Below are 23,725 nucleotides of genomic sequence, written 5' to 3'. Positions count from 1 at the left end.
CATTCCATGTAAATTTAAGAAGTATGTCTTTTGTTTTTTATTTGAAATGGTCATGAAATAACATCGACAGAAATGATGTTGGCTGGTGATTTATCCTTTGTGGCTGTTTTCATTTATCCAAGATGTTCTACAACAAAAAACACCAGAAAATGAATTACAGATTTTGTTTTAACAGATTAAACAGATCTAAAGCCAAATGTTACAATGATAGAATAAAGTTTTCTATTGCTTTTGAGGACATCGGGAGCCCCAATGTGTAACTTCTTAGCAAGAACAGTTTACAAATCTTCTGCAAAGAGGTATTTGTGTTTGTGCTCTTGCATCGTCCAAAGCAGCTTTTGGAGATCCAGTCTCAAATCCTGCAGAATTTTAGTTTTTACAGTTCATCCACACATCGATTTTACCATATGTTGCTTCTACCCAGGGTAGTGGGAGAAAATCATGTTGGGAAAAATCATAGTGTGCCCAAATCTTGCTATTAACGTGTCTCTGCTAAATGATGGTGTAAGATCCCAGCACATTGCATACATGATCTTGGGAGCAAAAGTTCAAGAACAGGATTCAGTAATGTTCAGCTATGGGTTGTACACAGTAAGGTAAAGGTTCCACTGCATATGCGTGCTAGTTGTTTTCTGGCTCTAGGGGTTGGTGCTCATCTCCATTTCTAAGCGAGGAGCCAGCCCTGTCCAAAGACATCTCCATGGTCATGTGGCCAGCATGACTAAATGCCGAAGGTGCACGGAACGCTCTTGCCTTCTCACCAAAGTGGTCCTTACTTTTCTACTTGCATTTTTTACATGCTTTCGAACTGCTAGACTGGCAGAAGCTGGGACAAGTAGCGGGAACTCACTCGGTTATGCAATGCTAGGGAATCAAACTGCTGAACTGCCAACCTTCTGATCAACAAGCTCAGCTTCTTAGCCACTGAGCCACAGTGTCCCTCCGGGTACATAGTACATACACATCATTTCTCCCAAATCCTTATGGACCGGTCAATTAACCATTAAGTCATCTCCCTATCAGATGAGAGGTTCTTTTCTGTTTTTTCAGAGAAAACTATGTATTTCCAGGCTGTTACTCCTTGAACCAATTTCAGCCTGCCTCAGCAATGGGTTGCCCATAATACACAGGTCCTGTATTATAGACATGTCCCAAGCAAAGAGTGTGTGAGGTTTCTTTGCATCATATTGAACAAGCGAATGAAATCTTACTGTCTGTTTCACAGCAGTATAGCTGACGCTAGAATGGTGATACATGAAGGGTCCAATTCGTACCAGAAAGGCTTTACTTTACAGTTGTGACCTGCGCTTTTGATGTCACGGTCAGACTAACATTCCAATTTTCTGGCCAGTTTTCCCTAATTTGATGTCCTCCAGATATGTTGGGCTAGAATTCATAATTCCTAGCTAGTTTAAGGAAGGCTGCTTTAGACTGCCACATTAACAAACCTGTCTTTCCACATGGACAGTGCTGGTTCCAAAGGTAGCATTCCCGTAGCTGGTGATATAATATTGTGCAGGAACCTCAGTTCTGCTTGGTTTGTTTGGAACTGTGAAAAAAATGAAATGCTTAGTAATAGTAGGCCTTTGCAATAATGTTATTGCATGCTATGGCAGATACATGTGGTAGGCTGCCTCCCTATCATCTACATTTATGGTTATCTTAGAGAAATATCAAGTCACTGGGCTATGCATAGGGGATAAGAGGCAGCAACTCTCCTTCCCATTATCCAGTTCAGATAACTCTACCTTGGGAAGATCATTAGCTTGGTTTCCTAAGAGTTTTTCTTTAGTGCGAAATGCAATCCCCAATATTGGAATAATTTAAGCTTATTCTGCTTTAACCCTCCAAAACCGATGGGCTATAGCCATTATACCGGAATTGCAATAAAATACTACAAATAATCTAAACACAGACCATGGAATTTTGTATCTAAAAGCTTTTTGAAGAAAACTAAACCTATATTTTTCTGGACGTTTACCCTAAGGGCAACTCACAATTTCATCATGCAGTATTCTAGTTTATTGAAATGACAACATTAACATTGGTATTTAAATAATTAAGTCAGAGCATTGACATTAATGGCAAATATTCCAATCTCACCTTTGGGAAACAGGAGCTCTGTTTCAAATCGATGGGCACAAATTCCACAAGTTTTAATATCTTCTTTGAACCTGGAAGGAAGTTGGATGAGAAACAGGAGCAAGATCACTAAACAGATTGGCATCTAGTGTGATAGGTTGCTACTAATGTATCTAAAAGGGGACTCAGTGGCTAAGACGCTGAGGCTGTCGATCGAAAGGTCAGCAGTTCAGTGGTTCGAATCCCTAGCGTAGCGTACTTGTTCCAGCTTCTACCAACCTAGCAGTTCAAAAGCATGTAAAAAATGCAACTAGAAAAATAGGGACCACCTTTGGTGGGAAGGTAACAGTGTTCTGTGTGCTTTCGGCACAGACAAGATCAAAGTTCAAATCACTATACAAGCATGGAATTTACTGATTGATCTAGGCCAGTTATACCTATTTCACACCAATTTATCACTAAGATGAAGGCTGGGATAAAATGAAGAGAGACCCTGATGTACTTTATCTTGAACTTTCAAAGAAAAAGGCAAGAAAGTAATTCTTAAAATATGGGTGGCTTTCTTTGTTTGGGGTCAAGTTTGCTTCAGTTACCAATTTTTTTGCTAATGCTTTAAACATGAAAGTTTGAAATGCTATAGAAGTACAAAGTACAAAGGGAGTACAAAGGGATATTTAAAATCCCACTGCTGTAATTTGGAAAAAATGCATATGAAAATGGAAAGAAATTGTCATTTGAGCAATGATCCACTATTCTTTCCTATTTCTATTCCTGGATAAGTACAAATCCCTCAGAAATAGTGTGGCTTATTCTTAATTGTACACGCCAATTTTGTGGTATGGTGGTGGACAGAACAGGAAAGATTTAAGTTTGAATCCCAAGTGCAGCCTGAGCCTCCTAGACCCCATGAGATAGGCACAAATTTCAGGCTGATTTCTCAAGAAGGTCATTTTGGAGACCGTGTATTAGTAACATAACATCTTCAAATAAGTCATTTGAATAAGACAATAAAAACATTAATCTCTTAGCTTGACTATAAATAATATTCTCTATCTTAGGTTTAACAAGTTTTTTTTTTTAAAAAAAGAATGATGAAGCCCTATATCTATAAACTGAAGACAGAACCTGACATAATAGCCATCCTGCAGCAGAGCTTTTTCTGATCTAGTGCCATCCACATTCCCTAATCTCCAGCCTAGTTTGGGCTGTGCTGGCTGGGAACCATGGGAGAGGAGACCTAAAACTTTTCGAAGGCAGCAGATTTGGCGAGATTGGTGCACCAAATGAAGGAGGACTATAAAAGTGATAGAAGTGAAACCCTCAGTAACGCTATCAGAAGAAATGCTTAAATGAAAACAAGCGCCTTATTTGAAATATTTTGGAGGTTTTGTTTTCTTTTTAAAGTCAATTTAGAGGGTACAGAGCCATCTTTCAGTTAAACTTACGAAACAAGGATTCCTAGCGAAGTATCTCAGCTGAGGATCTGCTTTGGAAAGACAAAGGTTATAGTGCAGTGATGGTTAACCTTTTTGGTGCTGAGTGCCCAAAGTGGATGAGCGCAATCCACACGCACATGCCAGAACCCCCAAAATGCAATGTGAGCAACTCCATGCATGCGCCCCACGCATGCCCCACGCGCATGCGGCCCGTCCACCTGCCCCGTTTCAGGCCTGGAAAGCCTCCTGCACCAACCTGGAAGCCAAAATGGGGCACGGGGGCTGCGCGAGGCCCCCCCATGCTATTTTGGGCCTGGAAAGCCTCCTGTATCAACCTGCACCATCCGCATGTGCCCTGCCCCCTGCGCATGCGTGGTTGTGACCCAAAGACTAACTGGCTGGAAGGAGAGGCATGCGCATGCACAGTGAAGCTGGGCTGGGGTGATTGCTGACGTGCCCACAGAGAGGCCTCTGCATGCCAGCTGTGGCACATATGCCATAGATTCGCCATCACGGTTATAGTGTACATTTTCTGGAGAAAGGTTAATTATTATTATTATTATTATTATTATTATTATTATTATTATTATTATTATTATTATTATTATTATTATTATTTAATTTGTATACCGCCCTTCTCCTGAAGGACTCAGGGCAGTGAACAGCCATATAAAACAACAATCAAAACGTATACATACAAATAAAACAATAATTTAAAAACTTATTAAATTTGGCTCCAATTTAAAATACATTTAAAAACCCAAAAAACTAATTAAGAATTAAAACCCATAAAACATCTAAAAATTCTATGCTAGTCCCGTGTGGACAAATAAATAGGTCTTAAGCTCGCAGCGAAAGGTCCGGAGGTCAGGAAGTTGTCGAAGTCCAGGGGGAAGTTCGTTCCATAGGGTAGGAGCCCCCACAGAGAAGGCCCTTCCCCTGGGGGCCGCCAGCTGACATTGCTTGGCTGACGGCACCCTGAGGAGTCCCTCTCTGTGAGAGCGCACGGGTCGGTGGGAAGCAAACGGCGGCAGTAGGCGGTCCCGTAAGTAACCCGGTCCTAAGCCATGGAGCGCTTTAAAGGTGGTAACCAATACCTTGAAGTGCACCCAGAAGACCACAGGAAGCCAGTGCAGCTTGCGCAGGATTGGTGTTATATGGGAGCTCCAAACAGCTCCCTCTATCACCCACGCAGCTGCATTCTGGACTAACTGAAGCCTCCGGGTGCTCCTCAAGGGAAGCCCCATGTAGAGAGCATAATATAGAGGGAACGAAGCAATTTAAACAGCAAATTCTGAAAAACTTTACAGTCTTGGTTTTGCTGGTGCATGTCATGAAATACGTACATAGTCATGTTATCATCCAGATCTGGCCAGACAAATTCAGCAGGACATCCAACTGTCCGGCAAGGAGCTTTTATGCAAAGATGGAGCCCAGGCCATTCCTCCAGGAGTTTTTGGTTGATGGAGATGATTGTTATAATAAAGTCCCAAGTTAACTGGAATCCTGTAAAAGGCAACAGGGAGTGTGGTCTTAAGAAACATTCAGAGCAGCCAGCCTTCTCCAACTTAATGAATCCCAGATGGATCAAATTTCAACTCCTGTAGTTATCATCTACTCCAGGGGTCTCCAACCTTGGTCCTTTTAAGACTTGTGGACTTCAACTCCCAGAGTTCCTCAGCCAGCTTTGCTTTTGCTGGTTGAAGGACTCTGGGAGTTGAAGTCCACAAGTCTTAAAGGGACCAAGGTTGGAGACCCCTGATCTAGTACCAAAGGCTGTGAGTTTGGGTGGAGCTGATATTTGATGCTGTTGGAAAGCCCCAAGTTGCAAAAGGCTGGCCTGAACTTTAAAGGATGCTTTAAAGCAGATGCAATTTTGCTGATTTTTTAAATTTATTTTTTAAACCTTTATTAACATTTAAAATCCTAAAATACAAGTTAAAATATATCTATAACAAAAAATGCATCCGTAATAATTATACAATTCAACGTCACTCTGACAGTACATAATTCTTAACTTTGTACATCTATTCCCACAACATTCCGACTTAATCAACATATTTAAACACATTTTGTATCTTGTTTTATTCTATACGTTCCTTATTTTTAATTTCTATCCATTGATAACAATTTTCCCAAGTTAAATAGTATTCCGAGTGCAATTTTGCTAATTAAGCATCTTGTGCACAAAGATGTTTTTCAAAAGGCAACTGGACTTACTTGGGTTTTTTTTTCTCTTGAAAATGTTTCTGAAGAACTGAGGAAGCTTCTTGGATGAGAAGTGAAACATTTTCAAGGGGGAAAAAAACAAGAAAGAAAAAAACAAAACAAAAAAACAAGAAAGTCCAGTTGCCTTTTGAGACCTTTGGGACAACCATGACCTGGATGACTGAGGATCTCCATAGACACACTGCACACCAAGTTTATCTTGGTCACTGTGTGGCAACAGGAGCTCTTGGTTCATCATTGTTGAGAAGAATGACTGAAAGAAAAGTATAAACCCATTCTCTAAAGTTGGTTCTTCAGTTGCACTGTTTGGTTTAGAAGAGGGTTGAAGCCTGTCTCTAATCTCCCACTATTTGTCAGTGGGTCCTTCTCCCATATTCAGCATCAGTGGGATTTGCCTGAATGAGAAACAGACTTTTTTCAGCTGGCATCCAGAGGTGGGGCTGATCATTCAAGTGGTCATATGCCAAGCCAGCCCAAGAGGCAAAACTGTTGAACGGCTTCCTTTAACTGAGACCCCGGGAGCCATTTTGTTAACAATTATATAGATTCCAGCCTTAGATACAGGTAGTCCTTGACTTAAAATATAGTTCATTTAGTGACCGTTTACAATGGGTACAACGTTACAACGGCACGGAAAAAAGTGACTTGTGACCATTTTTCATATTTTACATGTCAAGGTTCCAGAAAAACCTCTTCTGCATAAAAAAAAACTCAGAAGCCATTGTCTTTCAGAGTTCTTTACTAGCATAAGGAAACTGGCACACGATGAGTAAAATTCCAAAACTGAACTTCCGGATTCTTTTCCCAGTTATACAAACCCCAAGAGTTCCACCCCCCTAACCCCTTTGCTGGTCACATGGTCCCACATTCTCCCAGTTCATTCGAATATCTTCCCGCCACTCCTCCTGCAGATGTGAACACCATCCGACCTTGACCGCTTGAAGAATGTTACCATACCCCTCAACCCCCCTTCTTCCCCTCAGGGGAAAAATGTGGCAGTGTCTGGAACCCTAAGGCCTAGTATGGTTTCCAGGCCTGAAATTACAACCATTTCAACATCTCCATGGTCATGTGATCAAAATTCAGACACCCAGCAACTGACCCATAGTTATGACAGTTACAGTGTCCTGGGGTCATGTGATCCCCTTTTTGCGACCTTCTGATGAGCAAAGTCAATGGGGAAGCCAGATTCATTTAACCACCGTGTTACCAGCTTAACATCTGGAGTGATTCACTTAACAACCGTGGCAAGAAAAGTCACAAAATGGAGTCAAACTCGCTTAACAAAAGTTTCACTTGGCAACTTACATTTTGGATTATTGTGGTAGTAATAATTTGAGGACTAGCTGTAGACTGATTTATTCTATATCGTTTACATTACATTTGAACCAAAAAAGCAGTCAATGCCTCTGTACATACATACCAACCCTCTCTCCTGGCTTTCTGCACCTGAGCTCAATGTAGCTGTACGCTTTTTGGTTATTTGCTTTGATCAGTAAAGGTTTGCCACTGCATATGAGCAGGCAGATGGCTTTAGCAACCCAGTGAGTTGAAAAGAAGGAACAAGCTTTCACCATGAGTCTGGGAAGAAAGAAGGGGGGAGGGGGGGAGAACAGTCAATACTTTCAGATCCTATTTTAAGATGTTCTCTTTTTCCCTAGCATTACTGGCACTGAGCCCAGGCAGTTGCAACAATAATCAACTCAAGAGGGGACTAAACAGCCCATATTCTAGAGCAGGGGTCTCTAACCTTGGCAACTATAAGCCTGGGGGATTTCAACTCCCAGAATTCCCCAGCCAGCTTTGCTGGGAGTTGAAGTCCTCCAGGCTTACAGTTGCCAAGGTTGGAGACTCTGTGTTCTTGAGCAGGGGTCTCCAACTTTGGCAACTTTAAGCCTTGTGGACTTCAACTCCAAGAGTCCCTCAGCCAGCAAAACTGGCTGAGGAACTCTGGGGGTTGAAGTCCACAAGTCTTAAAGTTGCCAAGGTTGGAGACCCCTGCTCTAGAGAGTCCCAAATGCTTAAAATTAGTGGGATGCACTTATTAATGGTGGCTTAGGACTTGAGAGATCAGATTCAAGCTCACACTCGGCATGGAAGCTCCTTGAAGAATTCTGGTCTAGTCACTAATGCCTAGTGTTGAGAAAAAAATTGGAGGTAGAAATGTTCTGTGGGTGGCTTTGAGTTCTGGGAAAGAATGTGATGAAGACTATTGTATCTTTCTGCAAACCTGCTGCAATCAATTCCTAAACTTGAGGCTTCTTGTCCGAAATCGAGCTGCAGAATTAGGTAGCTTGGTTACAACTGCATGGTCCCTATTGTATTTGCAAAATCCTCATAAATTTACTTTTCTGCAGATTAGAAAATACTCGTAACGGAGGATTAGGACAGATTACTTTAAAGATAACAGAGTATCAGTCAAACTACCAACACCCTGCAAAACCCTCACAGTTTTGTAAGATAAAAGTGGCAAATTGTTAGAAATTGTCTAGTAAATAGTGGTGGCCTCATCCTTATATTTGACCCCTGCTTGTGCAAATCAACTGCCCCCTCCCCAGTTCAAAGAGGCCCCTCAGTTGTAGATATTGGCCACAGGACGGCTTATCATTATCTATGACACTTAGCAGATAGTATTCAATACCTTTGGAAGAAGCCCTCTGGGATCTCAGGAGAAAAGTACAAGCGAATATGCAAGTCCTCTTTGTGATCTTCTCCCCACCTTGCTGAAACCTCCTGACTTTGATTGAGATAGTTAGGAAATAAGTAGTGTGTGTCCTTCTCCAGGTTTGGCAGAGTTTCCCAGGGCTCCCCAGGTACAAATGTTCTGGCTCTAGGATTAAGTCCTTCTACATTTCTGATCTCCAGGCAGATCTCAAAGTACTCAAGTAGGCTGAAGAGTTTCCCCTTCTGGAATCTGCTTCCCACCATTTCCTCAAAGATGTCTACCATGTTGTCTAAAGAAAGCTGCTGCTTAAGCAAAGCTCTCATGGCTTTCTGGCATAAGATGGCTTTGGATTTAAATGTCAATGCCCAATTGGCCCGGTCTCGGATGGTGGCATGTTCTCCTATCAAGATGTCCACAGAAATGCTCTCCAGCTGTTGCATTAGGCCATACCTCACAAGAGTCTAGAAAAACAGAAACATATTTGCCTAAGTAGGCTCACAGTTTTGCTAGTGGAGTTGACTGAAGATAAATCAAGACTTACCAGTAAACCTCTCGGTGTCTTGTAGTAGACTGTTTTCTGATTCCTAAATGTTTAATCATACCAATAAAACCATTCAACTCCTGTCCTACCTCCTTTTTAAACAAGTTTATAAATTGAAATCTCAACTCAGACACAAAACTAATTGGCCTACTCTTCCATTCTCCCTGTACGCCCACCCTCAGACCACGCTTTTGTATCTGACCCTTGGGATTTGAGCAGGACGTGAACCTGTCCCACAGGTCTGAAGCGTACCCTAAAATAGTCCACTGCCTTTTAATACCTGTTGGATGTGTAAAGTAAAGGAAATGGTGTCTAATTAAGTTAAGCTGAAACATACAAAGAACATTCAAAAGTTCTCAGTGAGTGGTAAGGGCATATAGTTAAATTAATACATATGTTCAGCTATTTTATCTTGCAACATAATCTGGAATTGTATTTTGAATTCCCGCACCAAACTGGATGGCTGCACCATTTAGCTGGTGCTTCTGGACAGAATATCCACTTCTATTCTGACTAGCTGATTATTACAAACCGTTGGTTTTCTGCGGTAAGATACAGTTGGAATGCCAAGTGACTATCCATACTTCAAAATTATGAACCCCAAGCACTGATCTTGTTTAGATAAAGATACTGGGTAGGAACTTAATACATTGCACTTCTACAACTTGACTTCCATCTGCCTCTCCTACTTCACATATTTTATTCTGTTTTGGGGGAGGGTGTCTCTCAACCCTCAGATAGCTTGTCAGAAAGCCAAGGAAGAAGAGTAGAACACGAAAAATAGGATCCCCACCCCCCCGCCACCCAAATGGAAGCATTTTTCTACATGAAAGTCACCTCATGGGCAGTTTGGTTTTAACTGCAGTTCTCACTCTATTTTGCTTGTAAAAAATGACAGGAAAATGGGAGAAAAGCATTTTCCAATAGACCTTTGGTTTAAATCAGAGACAATACAGAAGAAAATGTAGAGGCTGTTCATGAATGACCCCACCCCTTTCCCAAAATCCAGCACTTTTCATTCATATCAATAATAATCTTTGCTGAACGGGATTTAGGAGTGAACATAAGGGAAAGTTTTGGCAGCTATTGTTGAGTCTATGGAAGATTGTTTATGCCATTATTTCAATGGTTTAAATTTGTTTTTTGGTTTTGTTTTGACTTTGTAGCACCCCGCAAAGTGTCTGTTACAATTGGGAGCAGGTTATAGATACGAGAGAACCATTTTTTTAAAACAGATGGTCTCTGGAAATTTGGCTTCTAGCTAACTTCAGAGAAGCAATGGCCCCTTGGTACTAAGGTGGAATCAAGGAGGTACTTACTTTGAAGAGAGTGATCAGAATAGTTGGACGTAAGAACACTGTGTTCTTCAGCTGCTTGATCTTTTCATACCATACAATTAATCCAATGCGATGTAGATATCTCAAAATATCCTGCAGAAGTTCTCTATCCAAATGATACTGGCGGGAGAGCTTGCTGTGTAAAAGATTGAAACTCACCATCCCTAAAATATTAGCAGAGCACTTGTTGAGGGCTGCTTCGAGGAAGACAGTTTCAGCCAGTCAACCAACAGTACATTCTATGCTCCAAGCTACACATAGTCTTCAAAGTACGACCACAATTGAGCCCAAAATTTGTGTTGTTAAGTGAGGCAGTTGTTAAATAAATGAATGATGTTCCGTTTTATGAGTTTTCTTGCCACAGTTGTTAAATGAATCAATGGTGTTATTTAGTTAGTAACACAGTTCTTAAGTGAATCTGGCTTCCCCATTGACTTTGCTTGTCAGAAGGTTACAAAAGATGATTGCATGATCCCAGGACACTGCAACCATCATAAATGTGAGTCAGTTTCCAAGCGTCTGAATTTTGATCGTGTGACCATAGGGATGCTGCAATAGTTGTACATGTGAAAAATGCTCACAAGTCCCTTTTTTCAGTGCTGCTGTAATTTTGATTGTCACTAAACTAACTGTTTGCAAGTTAAGAACTACCTTGACTTCTAAATGAGCAAAATCAAAAGAAAAATAATACTAGATGAACATTATTTTGGCATTTAAATTAGCTTGCCCAGCTTTGATCTCTGATAGCCAGTTATCAACACAGGTTTGAGAATCATAAGATAACAACATAATAACAGAGTTGGAAGGGACCTTGGAGGTCTTCTAGTCCAACCCCCTGCCGAGGCAGGAAACCCTACACCATTTCAGACAAATGGCTATCCAACATTTTCTTTAAAATTTCCAGTGTTGGAGCATTCACAACTTCTGCAGGCAAGTTGTTCCACTTATTGATTGTTCTATCAGGAAATTTCTCCTTAGTTCTAAGTTGCTTCTGTCCTTGATTAATTTCCATCCATTGCTTCTTGTTCTACTATTATCTACTACTAAGATAATACTACTAAGATAATACTACTACTAAGATAATGTTAAAGATGCCAGTATCGGAAAGCTGCAAAAATGTAACAATGATTTTAACAATGTAAATGCTGAATAAAAACTATTTTAAAAAAGAGAGAATCATAAGATAATGTTATCAATTTATGCATTAAATTCTGAACATTTAGGATAAGGCTTTTTTATTGAAATCTTGTTGCTGTTGAAATTATATGCCTTTAGGGAAAGTGAGATGTTCATCCCCAATGACTTGGTGTAAGAGTTTGAATTTATAATTTTAAGTGGGAAAACAACATGATTAATGTATTATGGCTGCCTAAATTAAGGAGAGAGAGCCAGTTTGTTGTAATGGTTAAGGCATCAGGCTAGAAATTGAGAGATGGTGACTTAGGCACAAAGTAGCTTGGTGACCTTGGACCAGTCAGTCTCTCTCAGTCCTAGGAAGGAGGCAATGGCAAACTAGCAGTAGCAATAGCACTTAGACTTATATACCACTTCATAGTGCTTTTTACAGCCCTCTCTAAGCGGTTTACAGAGTCAGCATATTTTCCCCAACAATCTGGGTCCTCATTTTACCCACCTTGGAAGGATGGAAGGCTGAGTCAACCTTGAGCCAGTGAGATTTGAACTGCTGAATTGCATCTAGCAGTCAGCTGAAGTAGCCTACAGTACTGCACTCTAACCACTGAGCCACCTACTTCCGAAAAATCTTGCCTAGAAAACTACAAAGACTATACAGTCACCAGGAGTAAAAAAAAAAAAATGACTGAAAGATACATACAGGTACACACAAGAATGTTTCCATGAGAACTTCATTCAAAGAGTTCTTTCTGTTTCTAATGTTCCAAATCTTTGAGCCCAATCAATTAACTTTTTTATCCAATAGGTAGGTAGGTAGTTAGGTAGATTAATTTATAAATAAATAAATAAATAAATTGATTTATGTGGACTTTTATGATTTTAAATAAATACTTGCCCTAAATAATCAGGAAACATAGCACCCAAGTAAACCTAGCTTGCACAAAGAGGAGGCATCTACCAGAAGGCCTATTGCTTCAGTGGCTCTGGATACCCAAATGAACTCAGAGTTTTAATTTAGGCCCAGGCAAAGAGTTTAGGAACTAGGCCTCAAATAATTGTTCTGAGCTAGTTGTGGCTATACAGCTGTGGTGAAATACACATGTTCCATTGCACATGTTCCCAAAGGGATTGCTCCCACTTAACAACAACACAGTAAAGAAAAGAAAGAGGAAATCTATAAAATGCCACTAATAATATTTACTTGCCATGTTCGGTCATCTCTTCGTTATTCTGCATCATATCCACAATTGCTGCTTCCACTCGTTTATAGATAGGGGGCAGCACTTGGATGACATTGGGGAAGAGCTCTTCATTCTTGACATGCTCCAAAATGATTTCTTCGAGTTTTTTAATGTCCAGGTAATCCATGCCATTGACAGGAACAAGATCTAGAATCTAAAACAGAAAACGCATATAGACAAAGAGAACTTCAAACAAGCAAGCAAAGAAGAGGGGAATTACTGCTTGGTGTGGAAGCTCAGGGGAAGCCCAGTGGAGAATGGAGTGGAATAGATGTTGTACATGTTTATGTATAGCATGACAAAATTAGAACAATTGTAAAATGTCTTCCTCTCTCCTAAAAGTAGGAATCATCTGATTGGCTAGAGATTTGGATAAAAAAAAAGGGAATCATGTCATCGGTGCTTTAGATTGATTCCTAAGATATCTGGACAATTATGTGCCCACAGTTTCGGGGTCGAAATCATTGTAAATGAAATATATATGACAGCATTCCTTACTGTAAGGGTGCAATTTTCCATTTCTTTCACTCGAGTCCACTGGTCTTCATAGAACTCCGATTCCTCATTGTCTTCCAGGTTAGTAATAAGGTGAGTTAGGTTGGTCTGTCTCTCCTCCAGCATGGCCTGTATCTTGGACATGATATCCTTTTTCTTTTCTTCAACCTCCTCTTCTGAACAAGCGTCCACGTGAGTTCCCACAGGAAGGACTACAGAATTTGGCACTCGCATAAAGAGGTTGCTAATCCAAAATCCAACAAGATCCTTGAAGGAGTCGTTGGTAAGCTGATACCTATGAAAAGTAACGGATCACTGAGCCAACCAACCCGCCAACATGTTCATAAACTAGCTTATTTAAATGCACATATTTTCAATACAGATAGTCCTTCATTTACGAACACAATTGAGCCTAAAATTCCTGTTGCTAAATGAGACATTGATTAAGTGAATTTTGTTCCAGTTTACCATCTTTCTTCCCACCGTTGTTAAGTGAATTGCTTCAGGTGTTAGGTTAGGAATGCGGCTGTTAAGTGCATCAGGCTTCCCCATTGATTTTGCTTGTCAGAAGGTCACAAAAGAGGATCACATGGTCCCAGGCCACTGCAACCGTCATAAGTATGAACCAGTTGCCAGCCATCTGAATTTGGATCACCTGACCATGGGGATGCTGCAACAGTCATAAGTGTGAAAAATGGGCATAACTCACTTTTTTTTCAGTGCCGTTATGACTTTGAACGGTCACTAAGCAAACTGTTGTAAATCGAGGACTACCTGTAGTCCCAATCATCGTGTAATACTGGCAACTCCTCTAGAGTTTCTTTTTCTTCCTCAACTTCCTCAACTTCCTCATTAAAGTTAGACTAATACTTGTAAAATAGTGCAGAGCTCCTTAAGTAAAAATTCAAAGCAAGGAGATTTTTTATTTATTTTTTTGTTTACATTTATATCCCGCCCTTCTCCGAAGACTCAGGGCGGCTTACAGTGTGTAAGGCAATAGTCTCATTCTATTTGTATATTTACAAAGTCAACTTATTGCCCCCCCAACAATCTGGGTCCTCATTTTACCTACCTTATAAAGGATGGAAGGCTCAGTCAATCTTGGGCCTGGTGGGATTTGAGCCTGCAGTAATTGCAGGCAGATACTAGCTTAAACAGCCAACTGCCAATCTTTACCCATCAGTGACACTACAAGCAGTTCATTTCTGCTGAAATAAAAAAGGCTGGCCCAGAGTATCAAACATATGATCTCGGCACACTACAAAATGAAGTGCAACATTATTTAATATATCCATCGTTGGAGGCAAAAGATAAGCCAACAAAAACGAACCATTTAAAAAAGCTGTGCAGAAAAGTATGACGTATCTGTAACTAAATATGAGAAATGCATTCTGTGTGTGCTCAATTGTTTTTCAACTTTAGACAGAAACATAGGGAATCGATCTTTCGATTGCTATGTTTCAGGGGTCTCCAACCTTGGCAACTTTAAGCCTGGGGGACTTCAACTCCCAGAATTCCCCAGCCAGCTTTGCTGGCTGGGGGATTCTGGGAGTTGAAGTCCTCCAGGCTTAAAGTTGCCAAGGTTGGAGACCCCTGCTATATTTGGCTTGCTGAGAATTCAGCTTAGTTATCCATTGTTGAAAATTCAAAACTCTGGGCAGGACTGATTAAAAGGATACCTTTTTTGTGTGTGGTAAAGTTCCTTCTGGGTCGAAAAATCTTACAAGAATTAATTTTTAGTATTAAAATTGTTTATTTTCTTCAGAAACAGTGCAGTGCAACCCTATGCTGGTTTATTAGAAGTGGGTTCAGATGGATTGGCATGACATTTAGCCTTAGATGCCCCACTTATCAGATAGCAGTGAAGTAGGAGAAAAATAGTGATTGTTGCCTCTATAATATCACCACCAAGAGTCAGCCAAAAGTTTTAAGCATTTATGCGTGACTCATTTAGAACTAGGTGTGCTTCTTTAGATCGATCTGTTCCACTTAAATTAATGGGAATTGTCACTGAAAAACATTTCACGCTTCTTGGCATTAGGGCCAGGATCAGGGGTGCTATTCACCAGGTTCTGACAGGTTCTGGAGAACCGGAAGTGGGAATTTTGAGTAGTTCAGAGAACTGGCAAATATCACCTCTGGCTGGCCCCAGAGTAGGGTGGGAATGGGGATTTTGCAGTATCCTTCCCTTGGAGTGGGGTGGAAATGGAGATTTTGTAATATCCTTCCCCTGCCACGCCCACCAAGCCACGCCCACAGAACCGGTAGTAAAAAAAATTGAATTCCACCACTGGCCAGGATGTTGGATGAGCCTGCTTGATGGTATCAAGACTATAAACATGACTGCTGTTCAGCCTTGATTATATTGCATCCTATCTTTGTGTTTTTTTAAATGTATTGGTTATTTTTTGTTGTATGCCCTAAAACAGGGGTCTCCAACCTTGGTCCCTTTAAGACTTGTGGATTTCAACTCCCAGAGTCCCTCAGCCAGCTTTGCTGACTGAGGAACTCTGGAAGTTGAAGTCCACAAATCTTAAAGGGACCAAGGTTGGAGATCCCTGCCCTAAAACATGCACTAGCTGTCCTGAATTACTGTTTATAATTTGGGTGATAATATAAATTTCATTCATAAATAAGTACAATACATGTTCGCAAAGAAAGCCACTTACTGGTGAAGGTTAATGACCAAGATGACAAGGGCCTGTGAAGTAATGAACATATGGTGGGTCACATAGTATTCCAGCTGGCCAGCAAAATCCCAAAAGAGAAAGGTGAAGCCTTGGATATGGAACTCGCTTATCTCAATCCCAACAGTGCGTTCTTCCATGGATAGTCGAACAACTTGTCCCTGCTTTAAGCTTTTGCACACTGTAGACTTTCCTGCTAAGGATGTCCCCAAAAACATTGTCTTGACACGCTTGTCCTCTTCAGCTTGGCCATTCTGTAGCTGATTGAAGTAACTGATGATCTGTTTGATACCCCCTGCACATACCTCGTTTGGGGGTTCCCTCAGTGAGTTCCCATTTACTTTGAACATCTTCAGGGACAGCTCTGTGAACATCTCTTTAGGCAGCTGACGTAAAAGGTTATTTTGCATGTAGAATTCTTGCAAGTTTTTCAACTCCAAGACTACTCGAGGGATGGCTTGAAATACGTTTGTGGACAAGTTCAGATACTGGAGACAGTCCCGGCAGGAACTTAAATCCTTAGGAAGACTGTCTAAATGGTTGTTGTTAAGTCGAAGATGTTTTAACTTAGGGAGAGAAGAGAAGATCCCCTCGGGGATATCTCGGATTTGATTTTGATTGAGCTCGAGCTTCTCCAGATGGATCAGGTTCCGGATTTCCACTGGAAATTCTGTCATTGCATTTTTCGATAAAATCAATTTTTTCAGGTTGTAAAGGCTTGAAATCCCAGTGACATGTTTCAGCTTGTTTCGGTCCAAATTCAGGCTCTCTATACTGTTATTTTGTAGCACTTCAAGTGGAAGAACTCGGAGTCTTAATCTGGAAAGGGTCACTTCGTTGACCTCTTGTCCTGGTGAACAAAGAACAAAGATGATGCCATTAAAGGAGGAAAAAAGATTGAGGGATCCTTGGTGCTCTCTGAACTTGGTTGTTTTCATGCAGACATTTCATTACCCAAACTAGGTAACATCATCAGTGTCGGTGCCAGAAAAAAGACTGAAACATGCTCATTATTAGAAAAGGTCTGTATTAGGGAAGCCCATTAAGATGATGTAGTGGCAGTGGAGGAAGGGAAAGTAGAGCAGACAGAGAAAGGGATGGGGAAAATAGAAATAGAATAGAAAAGAATAGAATTTTTTTATTGGCCAAGTGTGATTGGACACACAAGGAATTTGTCTTGGTGCATATGCTCTCAGTGTACATAAAAGAAAAGATACGTTCATCAAGGTACAACATTTACAACACAATTGATGATCAATATATCAATATAAATCATAAGGATTGCCAGCAACAAGTTATAGTCATACAGTCATAAGTGGAAAGAGATTGGCGATGGGAACTATGAAACGATTAATAGTAGTGCAGATTCAGTAAATAGTCTGACAGTGTTGAGGGAATTATTTGTTTAGCAGATTGATGGCCTTCGGGAAAAAACTGTTCTTGTGTCTAGTTGTTCTGGTGTGCAGTGCTCTATAGCGTCGTTTTGAGGGTAGGAGTTGAAACAGTTTATGTCCAGGATGCGAGGGATCTGCAAATATTTTCACGGCCCTCTTCTATAGTAGGAAGAAGAGCAAGAAGACAGTGCAGTATTGGGAAAATGTATTATATATAGCTTCAAACAGAAGGGGGGGAAAGCTGCATATAGAGATAATTTCAGATTATTCAGGATTATTCAGGATTTTTGTCCCCAAAATTGGAGGGATAATAACAATAATAAAAATGACTGATATTACCCAGTTTAAAAATAGAGTATCTACCTTCAACGCAAGCCATTTTCTCAACAAAACACAAACGTTCCTTATAAATTTAAAATAATAATAACAATTTAAATTATTTCTGTATAACAATACTGAAAATAATTTATTCTGTACTATAGTCCCGGAAATAATATCCCAGTTCTGACAGTGCAATCCAAAATAGTATATTAAGGAATAACTTCTATGAATAACAATGGATAGTTGACCATTTCACAATCACATAAAATGTGCAGCAAAGGATTGACTTTGCTGTGATTCATACAATCTCGTACCATAATTTAGCAGCCTGATTTCAAGAATTCAGGTCAATGATAAGTAAGTTATAAGCGGGTCCCATTGTTGGACAGCTGATTAAAGTTACTGCTTAGTACGTGATGTAAACCATGATTTATGGCTTAGCAACTTGCATAAATCCAAACTGAAAAAAATAACCTTTTTTAAAAAAGTGGCATAAAAGTTGCTACAGCCCAGCCTATAAAATGAAGGGATGGGTAACCCCTGGCTCACATGTGTGCCCTAATGGAAGTATCCAGGTAGTATAAGGCTGCAGACTCCTAGACCACCTCTCACCTAATCTTCTCAACTATACATAGCAATTAATAGGAATTATAGATTGATACTTACTAGGTCTGTGCTCAGACATATTTTGGCCTCTGCTCCCTATTTGTCAAGCAGCAGCTGTGTCCTTGCCTTCTATTTTCATTTCCTGAAATATTTTCATTTTGAAAAGGCTTGAGCTCCACCTCCCCCCCACCCCCCATATTTCTAAATATAGCCCCTCCCTTCTCTTTGTGCAACCCAAGGGAAATGAAAGAGGAAGAACTGGATTCCCCAAAGAGGGCAGACTGAGGGTTCTCTCTGATAATAAAATGCTCCCACCACTTCCAGAAAAATGATGCCTAGAAACTTTTTTTTAAAAAAAGCATCATTTCATATGTTCAGTTGTACAATTGTTCTTTCTTAAAGCTTTGGTGTCTTTTTAAATGTCTAATCTTACCAATTTCAGCTAATGCCATGAAAATTAAGGCATTTTAGGGATCATCTGACCAGAGGTGGGTTCCAGCAGGTTCTGACCAGTTCTGGAGAACCGGTAGCAGAAATTTTGAGTAGTTCGGAGAACCGGTAGATACCACCTCTGTCTGGCCCCGTCCCCATTTTTCTCTGCCTCCTAAGTCCCAGCTGATCAGAAGGAATGGGGATTTTGCAGTAACCTTTCCCTGGAATGGGGAAGGAATGGAGATTTTACAGTATCCTTCCCCTGCCACGCCCACCAAGCTATGCCCATCAAACCATGCCACACCCACAGAACTGGTAGTAAAAAAATTTGAAACCCACCACTGCATTTGATCTAGGGGGAGAATCAGTTGATATTCTTAGTAGAATTTGGTTTTACTTTTAACTTCGTAGTTGCTTTGAGAACACATCCCAGAAGACAGATTGCTTGTGTATACAGGGATCTTGAGTATTTGGGGAGGGATGCTAAGTATTTGATAGGTAGATTCTTTTAGTGGTGTGACAGATGATATTACATGCAACTCTTATGTTTGGTATTCTCCACTTGCATTGTGTCCATTGATTGCAGTATCAAAATTCTGAAATTCGTCAATCAGTGAATCTATTATGTGCAGTGGGGAGAAAGGACAATGAGAATAACAAAGTAAGGTTCTTCTTGTGTCAACTCCATTTTTTAGAACAAATGCCTACATGGGACTTGTTATTTCCACTTTAGAGGCATCATTTTTAAAGAATGATCCTATGAGTGTTTGCCACGAATATTATATATTCAATGTGTTTCCAGGTAGGAATGGATAAAATGGCTAAACTAAATTTTTATTTTGATTAGCAGAAGCAACAAATATTTGGGTTCCAAATCTCAGCTAGGCAACGTGAGAACTTTCTGTAGGTGTCCGTAATGTTTAGCAAGTACCTCATTTAGCTTCACTGAAATTTGAATAAACTGAAAAACGTCTAAAAGTCTATTTGCAGATCTAAATTTAACTAGCGTATTTTAATTTAATACATGATTTAGGATTAAATTATTTATCTTACATGCTTGTGAGAGTTTTGAGATGTTTAATTAGTTGGGGATCTCGGGGGATGGGGGTGAGAATGAGAGCTCCAAAGTAATGGGACAACCAAAGAAGTAATGTTTTAAATTACTTCTGGACTTCAGTAAAGCATTTAATAAAATAGACCATAACCTACTACTAGATAAAGTAGAAAAATGTGGGTTAGACAGCACCACCACCAGATGGATTCATAACTGGCTGACCAACCGCACTCAACGTGTAGTCCTCAACGGAACTACATCCACATGGAGGGAAGTATGCAGTGGAGAACCCCAAGGCTCTGTTTTAGGCCCAGTACTCTTCAACATCTTCATCAATGACTTGGACGAGGGGATAGATGGGGAACTCATCAAATTTGCAGATGACACCAAGCTGGCAGGAATAGCCAACACTCCAGAAGACAGGCTCAAGTTACAGAAAGATCTTGACAGACTTGAACATTGGGCGCTATCTAACAAAATGAAATTCAACAGTGAAAAAAGTAAGGTTCTACATTTAGGCAAAAAAACCAAAATGCACCGGTACTGTATATGTGGTACCTTGCTCAATAGTAGTACCTGTGAGAGGGATCTTGGAGTCCTAGTGGATAACCATTTAGATATGAGCCAGCAGTGTGCAGCAGCTGCTAAAAAAGCCAACACAGTTCTGGGCTGCATAAACAGAGGGATAGAATCAAGATCACGTGAAGTGTTAGTGCCACTTTATAATGCCTTGGTAAGGCCACACTTGGAATATTGCATCCAGTTTTGGTCACCACGATGTAAAAAAGATGTTGAGACTCTAGAAAGAGTGCAGAGAAGAGCAACAAAGATGATTAGGGGACTGGAGGCTAAAACATATGAAGAATGGTTGCAGGAACTGGGTATGTCTAGTTTAATAAAAAGAAGGACTAAGGGAGACATGATAGCAGTGTTCCAATATCTCAGGGGTTGCCACAAAGAAGAGGGAGTCGGGCTGTTCTCCAAAGCATCTGAGGGTAGAACAAGAAGCAAATGGGTGGAAACTGATCAAAGAAAGAAGCAACTTAGAACTAAGGAGAAATTTCCTGACAGTTAGAACAATTAATAAGTGGAACGACTTGCCTGCAGAAGTTGTGAATGCTCCAACACTGGAAATTTTTAAGAAAATGTTGGATAACCATCTGACTGAGATGGTGTAGGGTTTCCTGCCTGGGCAGGGGGTTGGACTAGAAGGCCTCCAAGGTCCCTTCCAACTCTGTTGTTATATTATATATTATATTAAATGCTACAAGTTGGGTTTCATTTCTGCTTGCCATTTCAAACTTAATTCTAGCAGTCACTAAAAGATATTCCAATATGATCTTTGACCTCTTCCCTCCATCTTATTATCTATTGTCTATATCATCTTTCTCTACTTGCAATCTTGTTAATCACAAACATTTTTTAAAACTTCATTATCTGCTTACATCATGCAACAACCAGATTTGGGCAGTGGTGGGATTCAAGGAATTTAACAACCGGTTCTCTGCCCTAATGATTTCGTCCAACAAACAGTTTGCCAAACTGCTCAGAAAGTTAACAACCAGTTCTCCCGAAGTGGTGCAAACTGGCTGAATCCCACCACTGGATTTGGGTCTAGGCAACCTAACCAGTCAGCTAAGGTGCCAAATTTTGGGGGACATCAAAATTGAAAAGGCTTCTAACAAACTGCAATAAACCCATTAAAAAGCAAAAAACAGTAAACTACACTCAGTGTCAGTGGATCTGTTCAAGGGCTAAACAAATTTCACAGAAAATTGTAAGCTCAAAAATTAGGGGGGGGGTAGGCCCATTTTTCACTTTCCCCAGGCTCCAGAGCTCTTTTAGGAGTCTGGGGAGGGCAAAAACTCAGAGGCCCTCCAGAGTCTGGAAATGGCCTGTTTGCCAACTTCCAGTGGGACTGGAAGGCCTGTTTTTTTGCTCCCCCGACTCCTAGAAAGGGTCTGAAGCCTGGGGAGAGCGAAAAACAGGCCTTCACACACACACCCAGAGGCCCTCCGGAGGCCAGAAACAGACTGTTTCCTGACTTTCAGTGGGCCCAGAAGGCCCAAAAAATCAGCTGGCTAGCGTGTATATGCACGCCGGAGCTGAGCTCCAATGCCCTCCGATACGGTTCTGCGTGCCACCTGTGGCATGCGTGCCATAGGTTCACCATCACGGCCATAGGAAATACCAGGATATGTCTTAGCCTAGGGCACCAAAATGTCTACAACCAAGCCTGATTATGTTCCTGCTAAAAACATCTAGACATGGTTTTCTAAGCGTCCACTTTTGCAAAGATGTACATAAGATGTGGACAGCCCTTCCTGTGGTAGCCCCCCAATTTTTGAAACGTCTCCTGTGTAGTATTTCAGGCAGCCACTATCCTCCTTAGGTTTTGGAAGCTAAACTCAACAATGTTCCAACATGCTTAAACCCATCTGATTATGGATGACTGTCGTAGCCATTATTGATACCAATAATTTTTTGTTTCTATTGTCTTTATTGCACATTTTTAATTTGGTGACTTGCTGTTGCCTGACCAAAATCCTTTTGGATTGGAGTGGATTATATATGAATTCGATCCACTTTCTCATTAGCTAATCCAAATGACGGTCGGAAATGGGCTATTTTGTTTCACAGGAGAGAAAAAAAGAATTTTTAAGTATTCTAAAAGTATTGGAAACTGTTCAGGGAATGAAATGTCCTCCAGACGTGATAGTTTAACTACTAACACTGTAAACAATTCCTCCACTGAGCATTAATTTATTTCCCCATGACTTACTCCTCTCTTAAAGGCAGCAGAGTGCTCGTGAGGATGCTATCACTCCTACAAGTCCCTATGAAGGGCACACACGAAACCAATGTAATCTGTATGTTATTCCCAAACTACGGAAGGTGCAACATTAAGCACTTCGCAGAGTACATTTCTTACTCTTAGTTTTAAGAATCTTTTCGCTCATTTTGTTCTGAATGGTTTTAGAAATCATTTCTCTGGATTTAATGATGTATTTGTTGCCTACCCCTGACTTTTAAAGCGAAAGGGGGCAAAAACAGTACATCTTGATTACGCATTGTATTAATTAATTTACACTAAAATTTACACTCAGCAGAACTGGCAATTTGACAGCAGCAATCTCAGCATACCCTCTTCTCCAATTTCTTTGCCACTCCAGCAGGGTTCTTAAGTTTGTGCCGCTTTATTCCAGCAGATGACACTTATGGGTGTTGTTAATTTGGGATGTCCAATAATAAATTGTAGGGGAAAATAAATATCCAGAATTATCTGCACAGTGCTCCCGATGACTACAAGTGATTTAGGTCATCATCTGAACAAAAAATTGTTATATTACAGACAGTAATGTGATGTCTGCCAAATCCTCTTTTTTTGCTATCTACCTGATTTTCAGCCTCATGGATTTTAAATTTTTTGAAAGAAATGCAAAAATATTATTCAAAGAATGATTCTAGGACCTACATCCCTAGATAATAAAATGGTCACTTGTGACAGCCCATTATATGTTTTCAAAATGTGCTTAGCTGCCAAAAAAAAAAATCAATCCCACAATGTACCTGGGAGGGAGGGGGACAGAACATAATGGAAGACTAGAGGGAAGAGGGGTGAACAAGCTCTCCTTTTTGCTTTCTAATAAAACAAAATGAACCAGTTTTGAATATGGTAATTGCTACAAGGATATATTCCTTATACATAAGGTTGGTTGCTTGGTTTCTTCCTTGGGAGAATAGTTAACCAACTTGTGGCAATATACCTGTCTCCAGAATAACTTCCTATCTAAAAAGTAAATCTGACGCAGAATTCAATTCTAAATGGAAACCATTTCTGTGTTGCAATTTGATATATGTATTTGCACCATACCCCAATGTTAAGGTTTTTTTCTAGTTATGCAATTTTTATTTCAATTTTCATGAGCAAGTAGATTTTTAATATCTAATTTATTATAGTATATTATTTTTATCTACTTTATTATAGTTTGTAATTTTAGTTGATTATCTATACTGTATTAACCAGTCAGAATTTCCAGTTTAAAGCTTAATGAATTTCCGGTTTAAAGC

At 40.2% G+C, this 23,725-nt stretch overlaps 1 protein-coding gene across 3 annotated transcripts; it reads right to left on the bottom strand.

Annotated features, from left to right (window-relative positions):
• Nucleotides 1–8: 8 nt before the first annotated feature.
• LOC131184959 (malignant fibrous histiocytoma-amplified sequence 1 homolog) lies at nt 9–23,710 on the bottom strand. 3 transcript variants are annotated; one of them, XM_058156890.1, is made up of 11 exons: nt 18,229–23,710; nt 15,830–17,400; nt 13,164–13,455; nt 12,630–12,819; nt 10,273–10,454; nt 8,389–8,873; nt 7,171–7,328; nt 4,865–5,024; nt 2,104–2,174; nt 1,449–1,549; nt 9–127 (listed from the first exon to the last, which is right to left on the bottom strand). In XM_058156890.1, the coding sequence occupies exons 2-11, from the start codon at nt 16,783–16,785 to the stop codon at nt 110–112; spliced, it is 2,613 nt and encodes an 870-aa protein (XP_058012873.1). In that variant the 5' UTR covers nt 16,786–17,400; nt 18,229–23,710; the 3' UTR covers nt 9–109. The 3 variants fall into 3 exon arrangements, with proteins under 3 accessions (XP_058012873.1, XP_058012881.1, XP_058012862.1); XM_058156898.1 differs by having other exon boundaries at nt 15,830–16,697; XM_058156879.1 differs by lacking the exon at nt 18,229–23,710 and having other exon boundaries at nt 15,830–17,771.
• Nucleotides 23,711–23,725: the final 15 nt, after the last annotated feature.

This window comes from Ahaetulla prasina, chromosome 1 (genome assembly GCF_028640845.1).
Source record: "Ahaetulla prasina isolate Xishuangbanna chromosome 1, ASM2864084v1, whole genome shotgun sequence".
NCBI classification, from domain to species: domain Eukaryota; kingdom Metazoa; phylum Chordata; class Lepidosauria; order Squamata; family Colubridae; genus Ahaetulla; species Ahaetulla prasina.
Note: the sequence above shows the minus strand (reverse complement) of the source record. Positions and strands in the feature narration are given on the sequence as shown.

What these genes read in the sequence shown, in the direction of transcription:
- LOC131184959 (XM_058156890.1), bottom strand. Translation starts at nt 16,785, where the DNA reads ATGAAAACAACCAAGTTCAGAGAGCACCAAGGATCCCTCAATCTTTTT. An exon ending in TGGAAAATTGCACCCTTACA is followed by an intron (nt 12,820 to 13,163) that starts GTAAGGAATGCT and finishes TTTCTGTTTTAG; the next exon opens with ATTCTAGATCTTGTTCCTGT. An exon ending in CTGGATGATAACATGACTAT is followed by an intron (nt 2,175 to 4,864) that starts GTACGTATTTCA and finishes ACTTCCTTCCAG; the next exon opens with GTTCAAAGAAGATATTAAAA.